We start from the raw sequence: 9,321 nt of genomic DNA on the forward strand, positions 1-9,321 counted from the left end.
CCTCCCCCCTTTTTTTTTTTCTTTCTCCTCTTCCCGTTTTTGGGTAAATAAAATGCTTTAGTTAATTCTTACTTTTTTTTTTGCGTTTGCCATGCAAATATGCAATAAACTGCTGTGCTTCTGCCTTGTGAAGATCCGGCCTTGGCAACAACTCTGTAGTAACCTGCTTTTACTCATATAATGAGAGAAACAGAGAGGGAGCATTCATTTTGAACAAAAAGCTTGGATGTTTTCATTTTATTCATTGTACCAGTGAGAGGATAGGGAAGGGCCAATTCAGTGGATGCCATCCTGCAGTTTCAAATGACTTGACAGATATAGTTTAGCCTTCTGCTTCTGTCAATAGACTAGCCAGGAGATCAGGAAAAAGCTCACTGGCCTCTTTGAGAATACTTGACACACATCCAAGGTACTATTTTCTATTTTGTCCGGCTGAAAGAAAGGAAATAGATACGGGGTTCACTGGAAACAATCATTCAAACTGGCATGGAAACAACAAAGAGATTTCTCCGATGGAGAAAGTAGTTCTTCCAAGCCATGAATTTGCAGCAGTCTTCACATTTATTTTTTGGTAAAACAGCGATTTATTTGAATTTAAAGCACCTAGTTTGCTTAAAACTTAAATCATCCAATAGTAAACTCCGGGATAGAAAGTAGAAACAGGGGAGGGGATTTATCAGTCCAAAAAGATTGTTGAGACTTCAGAGTTGGCTGGCTCCTTCTTCACTAGCAGCCTTCTTCACCCATGTTCTTAAAAACCTCCAATGGCAGGCACCTCTACGGAAAAGTATAATACTAATACTATGGGGGTGGGCCCATCGGCCCATCAGCCCACGCCATTATTAAGTCTGATTGAGATGGAGATTATATTTTGCGATGTATGGATAAATAACAAAGCATAATAAGCATTGTGAGTAATAGTAATAATTTTTCTTAATTATTATATAATAAGAGGATAGGTTACTCAGTGGTTGGTATTAGCACAATTAATTGATAATTGATCATGGTTGCTGGTTGGAGGACATAAACCATTCGTCTATTTCAAATTTCAATAATATAAATGTTTTATTTATATATATATATACTTCTTTGGGGCCCGCCGCCGTCTCTCACTTATATATGTATATATAAAATCTTTTTATGAGGATTGGTCGCTGACTCAGACACCTCAGCTACTCCACTAAAAGAAATATCAAAAAAGTATGAGAAGATGTGAGGATGTGATGGTGGGGGTGGGTCTCTAAAATTTTCAACTTGAATTGAAAATCCAAGTGCATAAGTCAAGCCAGTATTTTCTTTGGATAGAGCAAGAGAGGCATTATATTTATATCTGACTGCGACATCCTTCTTTTAATCCTTTTTTAGGTAGATGGATCTCATGGATGATGGATGGATGGGTAGTTGTTCTCATTTGTTAATAGCTTTTCTAAGCATATCTAAAGCCCTGAAAATATTTCCTCAATTTTGAAAATAAATTTCTAGATCTTCCGTATTTGTTCCGGCCAATACATGTGTGAGGAATGAAAAATAATTGATGTGTGGCATCAACATCAATGAAATAATTTATAATGTTATCTCAAATAAAATGGATCTCCAAGCAAATCCAAGAGATACGCTATTATCTTTTCTTTATCTCAAACATGTATAATTTAATAGCTTATTATCTTTTTATTTATTAGAAGAAAAAACAAAGAAGAAGATGTATTATTTTCTGTATTAAACAGAGTGCAGAAATTTAAGAGTATGAATATTCATCTTGGAAGAGCATAGTTCTTGTGTTTCAACTGATGAGGACGTTAATGATCACCATACCCTCGTGAAATTGAGAGATTATTTTCTTTCTTATTTTTACTACTATATTTTTTCTATTTATCCTTTATTTTTACAACAAACTAGTAATTCATAAATTGACCTTCTAAATTCATGTGAAAAACAGTGACATTGATTATTTGATTGGATTAAGCTTCACAAAGAAAATAAATAATTAGGACCCGTAAATAATCATAATGCCCAATTTCCAGCCAACGTTTGTTGCATCATGCAGTCGAACCGTTCCATGAAACTGCCCACTAATTTTGTTGGTTTCTTGAGTTGCCAACTTAAAGAAGCTTCAGATGTTTGTTTATCCACTTAATTCTAGCAACACCATTCACAACGTTACCCTCTCTAATTTTATAATTTGCATTCAATTCAGTGGGCTACCTCCCCAAAACTATAACTGGTGGTTTCTGCTTTGTTTTCCATCATTTATTTTCTTTTACTTTCATCTGTTTTATATAGCCTTTTGACCTCCAAGCAGCTACCATTTCTTTTTTTTTTTTTGGTAAATAGATTTTCATTCATCAAAACAGGAACAACACGCAGATTTTGACTTTGGATCGGGAATTCACGGAGTGGAAATCGGCCAACACGTCCTTCCTGAACAGAACATGACCCTCTTAGCCAAGCGGTCAGCCGCACTGTTACCCAACCTGAAAATATGAAAGAACTTACAATCAAAGAACAACAACCCCAACCTGGAAACAGCCACCATTTCAGGTGGCATGGATTAGTTAGTTCTGAGGAATGGTTGAGTTGCCGTTATTGGAAATGTCATAATTGGTGTGTATTTATCAGGGGGATCTGAATTTGACTGGCGATCCATCATTAAGCCGTTTCTGTAGCTGCCAATCGAAAGAAAGAAAAAAAAACTGACTTGTATTTTATTTGCAACGATTCCTATCCATCTAAAACTTAGAGCAAGCCTATTTACTCCAAAAAAAAAATGAAAAGAAGAAGCAACGATTATAGGGTATCCTAATGTGTTGTTGGGTCCGAATACATACATCCCTTGCAAAATCAGTAGAGATTTTCTTTCTATCATAAGGGTATAAATAGGAATAAATCTCCAACCTTTCATAGATGATAAATCTCAGAAACAAAAGACATGATGGATCCCACATTTAATTTTAAGCTCGAATAGCAATTGATCATCCGTTATTTTCATATGATGCAGACTTGTGGTAGGTCTTGTTAGGAGTGATGTGTTATGCTATTATTGTATTGTATTGTATTTTAATTTCACACTGACACTGCTCTAGTGGAAGAGAGGAAGAGAGGAAGAGAGAGAAATTCTTTATTTAAGTGGGCCATGCTATGTCCCATGGAATAATGCCTTATGCTTGGCCCAGATGCTTCACCATGGCCCATGGCTACATCAAGGTTTACACTACTGTAATTCATAAAAATTAATAAATGATAAAAGAGTCCAACAAAGTACTGTATTTGCACAGAAAGCCCTAACTTTGTTGTCGTTTAGTGGGTCCTACACCTATGGGGTACCGTACCTCTGAGTCTCTGACTACTCTGTGGACTCAAGGGTCCCTAATTAATTAGTAATTACTTTCTTCTTTTCTTCTTTTCTGAGTTTGTGTGCGCGTGAGTGAGAAATTGGAGACAGAGATAGAGGTTTTGTAGTACAACAACAGTCGAAGATCTTCGATGGATGTAACACTGGAGAGAGAGAGAGAGATAGAGGAGAGGTTTTCTAGTACACAACTCAACAAGCATCTGTCGAAGAAGGATGTAACACTCTAGTGTTTTTGGTGAAGATGTAACACTTTAGTGTCAATTAAGTCAATGTGATGATAATCCACAGCTCTCCTAATGATCGAGTAGTAGTATAGACTATAGAGAGTATATGCCCATACATATTCTCTTGTCATTAATTCTTCTCTCTCTCTCTCTTAAGTCTTATCCTCGATCCACAGCTCATCCTCATCTCATCAGAATTTCCAGACACCATTTTCAGATTTCACCGTTTAGGTTTAATCACGAAACGGGCAAATCTCACCTCCATCTTCTCTCTCTCTCTCTCTCTAGTCACCCTCCAAGGGTCCATGCTCCCCCTGTTATGACCTCATCTCTCATCATGAAACTCTAATTTAGCCACCACATCTCAACTTTTCTTTATATGTGTGTGTATATATATACAGACATGATACACCTTCATTTGAGATTTCAGTATCTCAAACCGTCTGCGCGCCGTGCAATCGAATCCAATCCAATCGTCTTTCTTTGGAAACAGAATCCCCAAGTCGCCACTTTGTCGCACCAGAGCAGACGAAGAAGAAAGAGAAATGGGTAGCTTATGTAATGTTTTCAGTTCAGAATTAGAAGAACAGGAGTTGATGCAGATGGTTCGTGACTTCATCGAATCAGAATCATCCTCACCTTCTACCTTTGCTTCGTCAAGAGGTTTAACCCTCTATCGCCAATCCATCAACCTTACTCTTCAGGTTCGTATCACTTGTTGCTGTATCTTCTAAATACTCCTTTCTCATCTTTTCCATGCATCATCACCATCACCATCACCATCACCATGGGTCTCACTGACTGAAGTTAAGCTGGGTTTCTTTAGGATGTCCTCGGTGACGTTGAGGTCAATGAGCCTGAGATTCATGAAAAGATTTTCAACTACTTGAGAAAAAGAAACTCTACTGGCAAAACTGCAAACTTGAAAAAATGGCTTGTCATGAGGTTGAGAATGGATGGATTCGATGCTTCTGTGTGTAGAACTTCCTGGCCCACCACCTTCAATAGTCCAGGAGGTGTGCCCTCTTCTCCCTCTCTCTCTCTCTCTATATATATCTCTTGTGCGTGCCTGTTGGGTACGTTTTTATCAGCTTGTCATTAAATGGAGGATCTTCTCATATCTTTATGGTTGCTGGCTTGTTGCAGGTGATTATGAGTATATAGATATTATGTTGCAAGATAACAAAGGGGTTTCAAGAAGATTGATTGTTGACATTGATTTTAGGTCTCAGTTTGAATTGGTTAGGCCTACTTCGTTCTACACACAGCTCTCAGACACCCTTCCTTTGATTTTCGTTGGGAGTGAAGCCAAGCTTGATAAGATCATCTCAATTCTTTGCACGGCTGCCAAAGAGTCCCTCAAGGAAAGAGGACTCCATGTTCCTCCATGGAGAAAGACCAGTTACATGCAATCCAAGTGGCTTTCGGACTGTCAGAAAGTGTTGCCCACTCCTTGCACCAAATCTAAATCTAACTCTAACTCGGATCAAGGAAACGGTGGTGCTACTGCTACACAAGCTTCTTCCCAGTACACCAAATGGGCCCCTCCACCTCCAATGGTAAAGCCCGATCGAAGAGAATTAGGTAGAGGGTCTGGCCTGTCTAGCCAATTTTCCAGTTTGAGCATCAACTGTTGTTAATTAAAGACCCCTCTAATTTTGCTGATGAGGAACAGAAGCACCAAATTTTGGACAATATATCTGTTGGGTCTTCTGTCTTTGTTGAGTTAAGAGTCCGGAAGTCTCTTGTGTTTTTTTTTTTGCATTTGCCTTCGTATTCACAGTTAAAACAGAATTACATTTTAGCTTCAAATGTTGTCATTGTGGATACAATATAATTTCTCTTTCTGTAACCCAACTTGAAATTTTTTTAATGATTCATCTGAAGATATCCTAATATTCTTTTCACATTTTCCTTGATATACATATCTTAGGATAATTAATTAATAATTGTTAATTATGCCAGATAGCCAGACGCTGCTGGTTCATGCATCCTATTCATGATCATATCATCTGATAATTAATAATATTAACGGTGGTATCTTTAATAACTTAATCCTTAATAATGAAGAGAAATAGATACTCTAGCTAGATTTTACTTATAAGCAGATCTAGGAGGGGAGGATTTTATGTTGTTTTCTATTTGGGTTGTTGTCACTTGTCAGATCCAAGTTAAAATATAAACAATTAGGATTATGTTAATACTTGAGATCGATCACTCGCTCATTGGATATGGTACTTAATTGTCTACTTGAAGCTTCCAATCGTAATCCAAGAATGGATAAAACTGAAAAAAGGGAAGCAATACTTATAGAAAAAGGAAGATGGGAAAGAGCAGAAGAGCAGAATGACTAGAAAACCATTGGCTGTCAATGAAACTAACGGCGCGAAACCGAAAACCATGGGAGAGAAGAGAGAGAAGAGAGAGAATAACTGAACTGCAGTTGTTGTTGTCAAATTCCATCTTTCTTCGTCATGAATTTGGTTGCATCTCCTGCCTGCTGGAACCTGAGATTACTGACTGAGAGTGACGCTGTCCTCATCTCTTGGGATGGATGAGTTGGATGGATCATATTGATGATATGATATGATATGAAATGATAGGATACTAACCCTCTTTCTTTCTTTCTTTCTTTCTTTCTTTCTTTCTAAAAGAGGGAGCTGGACTGGACAGGGTGTTCTCAACTTCTCATGGCCCAGAACAGAACAGAACAGAACAAGCGGTAGGTTTTGGCCTCTTCTAGATGTGCTTACGTATAGATCGGATATGAGATCAAAAAAATCATCGACCCGAGGAGACCCACCTTAATAATTTAATTAACTTCTCAGTCAATCCAAATCCAAATCCATTGGGTTTGGGTTTGGCTAGTCTGGATAAACTTTACATCTAATATTGGGTAGAAATAGAATATTCAGGCAGGCATGCAGGCAGGCTTTTTATCTGTTTATTTATTTATTATCGATTTGGTCCTTATTCAATTCAATTCAATTCAAATTCTTCAATTCAATTGGGTTATTTCTTCGTTCAATTTTAGGTAGGGTTATTAATTGATCCTGAAAATGACACCATTAAGGGGTCTTATGATATCTCATCCGCCTATCCTACTACCTGAGTGCCGCCGTTATAATAGAACGCTGTTGCAGTTTCTGTTGGCGAAGAAGGAACTGGGCTGTCATGGGGAATGTCAGGTATAATGTCTTGGTTTGAGGGCCACAGGGACTTGTAACGATGGCCCAATGGTTTGTAACCATGCATGGGTGAATCCAAACATTATGGATTTCCTATCCAATATGGTGGTTGGTACTTGATAGGGTTAATTTTGAATACCAACGTGGGTAATCACCTTATATCCCTTTATTACATATCTATCAGGGAGATGGTCTATCTCCAAAGTACGTACTAGCATGATCGGCAAGGTAGATCAGAGATTGAATTTTCTTTCTAAATGTATGGAGAAAAAGTATTAAAGAACATAATCCTCTATGTAAGGGATAAAAAAGATCTCAACTCAATACAAATGCAAATGCTTGCAATTTATTTTGTGATTGGCAAACATAGAAGATTTTATAAAAATCACAAACAAAATAATTACTTGTCAAAATAATACAAAATTTGTTCATCACAGGAACACATCTCATTTTATTTAAATTGAAATTTTACTTGGTTTAACAGGTGGTGGAGGGATAGTGAGATTATTCAGCAAATATTGGAATGTCAAAATGTTCAAAAAATTAGGAAGATATGAAATTCAATATATTATTAGATGACATTTCTGGTGAATCTTACCCATGACATGATGGGATTATAAAGTTTTAGACAAATCAGTGGCATTATGAAAAGAAATCTAACACTTTAAAGAGTCCTGCTTGCCCAAACTGCACCCTCTTAATTGTACTTTTATTTTGTGTGGCAAATCGCCAGAATTAAATCATTAGATACAAATGAAGCCAGCCATCTCAACTACCATGAATATTAAAAGCTAAACTCAATATTAAGGAGATGTTGCTACTCAAATACTCAATATATATACGATTTGGGTTGGCAATCTCAGTTCATTACTTGTTAACAAGCATGGAATCTTCCTTATTTTTATTGAGGTTGAAAATGATAATATCTCCTGATACCAACTAACAATAGAAGTAGAACAATAATAAATAAAATATTTGAGGAAGGAATCCATCCAAATCTTAAAAGTCTGATCCTAATTGATGGCAGCTAAGCTAATTTCGTTTAGCTATTATAAATTGATTGTCAACTACTCTAAAAACTAAAAACTACAACACTAGGAAGTACTTCACCAAAAAAAAAAAAAAAAACACTAGGAAGTAGGGACCTGCCTACCAGGCTACCAGCCAGGGGGCATGGAAGAGAGTGATAAGATTTGACATGGAAAAATCTAACAACGAAATAAAATTGTTTAATCAAAAAGATCTGACACTGGAGAAGGATACAAGGAAACAAGCTACAAGCCAACCCTAATAAGGAAGAAAGGACTGAAGATTGGGAAAACAAGAATTAAGAAGATTTATAGATCAGAGATACGGGACAACTTCACAGTTCGCACACACTGCCGTCTTAAAAATACCCATTAAATGCATTAGAAGGACGACACGTCCTTGCCTGGCCTTTTTCTTCCCATTCATTCCCCAGACCAGACCAGACGGACTTGCGCGCACAGGTTGGTTGGTACGTACGAATAGATACATACAAATACAATCGGTTTGAAAGTTGAAACTGTGTAAAAGTTATCTGAAATATAAAGTATGGAACTGATCAATGGCTGAATGGCAGGCGACAGATTAGATTAGATGGGGTTGGGTTGGGTTGGGTTCGCATCTCCAAGTGACTGACGGCACACTCTCAGTATCATCATTTCATTTGATGAGTGAGGACTGAGGAGAGGAGCTTGCTTTACTGTATCCTGCAAAAGTTACCCACCCTGCCTGATATTTAGAAAGTTTCTTTCTTTATTAATGGTTTCTGGCTTCTGCCATGACAGATGAGTAACAACAATTTAGGCCAAACAGAACCGAAATCCAGTCCTCTCCCAGTTTGTTTCTTTTCCTTCCTCCTAGTCCCTGGACAAGACCTTCTCGAGTTTTCACTTTTCATTACTCGAAGAAGGAGTCCTGTCTGTCTGTCTGTCTGGGCTGTCAAAACCAGATACACCTCCATCTATTAATGGCCGAGTGTGAGAAATGACATTTTTTTTATTATGAACCAACCGTCAAATTACTGCACTGAAAAGTACTATTTATGGGCTCGAGCCATACCTGGTTGGTTGGAATCGCAATCGAGGTTCAGTTGATATACGTGTGTTGCACTGCACTGTTACTGCACCTCCCCGCCACAGCAGCAAAGGCCACCCTGAGTCACATCGAAAGATTAAAATTAAATTAAAATAAAAAGAAACATTTTCTATTATGTAAGTAAATTTAACTAAAATTAAATCTAACCTCAACCTTTCTTTTGTCAGACATATATCCGTGGGAGGTGACTGATAGAGCGTGTGTCCTTTGTCCAAACTAAAATATAAATGATTCAATTCATCTCCTTGTGTGAAAATTGAAATAGACTCGATAAAATTCCTTCTCTGTGGATTGTGGTTCACTGGTTCTTGTTCTTGCCTTCTTGGTTTCAGTACGTCAAACTGATTATCCCAATGGCACATCCTAACACGGATACACTTTTGGCCCAAGAAAAGTAAATTGTGAATGAAAACCTAGACGACCGTATAATGGCTACATT

The 9,321-nt window shown here is 37.5% G+C and overlaps 1 protein-coding gene across 1 annotated transcript; it reads left to right on the forward strand.

The window, feature by feature from the left end:
• The first annotated feature begins 3,757 nt into the window (after positions 1-3,757).
• Positions 3,758-5,617, forward strand: LOC149027457 (uncharacterized). The gene is made up of 3 exons (XM_089146831.1): positions 3,758-4,277; positions 4,400-4,589; positions 4,720-5,617. The coding sequence occupies exons 1-3, from the start codon at positions 4,119-4,121 to the stop codon at positions 5,211-5,213; spliced, it is 843 nt and encodes a 280-aa protein (XP_089002957.1). The 5' UTR covers positions 3,758-4,118; the 3' UTR covers positions 5,214-5,617.
• Positions 5,618-9,321: the final 3,704 nt, after the last annotated feature.

Source organism: Hakea prostrata, chromosome 1, assembly GCF_041222555.1.
Source record: "Hakea prostrata isolate BN-2017 chromosome 1, UWA_Hpros_2, whole genome shotgun sequence".
Taxonomy (NCBI): Eukaryota; Viridiplantae; Streptophyta; class Magnoliopsida; order Proteales; family Proteaceae; genus Hakea; species Hakea prostrata.

What these genes read in the sequence shown, in the direction of transcription:
- LOC149027457 (XM_089146831.1), top strand. Translation starts at nt 4,119, where the DNA reads ATGGGTAGCTTATGTAATGTTTTCAGTTCAGAATTAGAAGAACAGGAG. An exon ending in CCATCAACCTTACTCTTCAG is followed by an intron (nt 4,278 to 4,399) that starts GTTCGTATCACT and finishes GGGTTTCTTTAG; the next exon opens with GATGTCCTCGGTGACGTTGA. An exon ending in CACCTTCAATAGTCCAGGAG is followed by an intron (nt 4,590 to 4,719) that starts GTGTGCCCTCTT and finishes GGCTTGTTGCAG; the next exon opens with GTGATTATGAGTATATAGAT.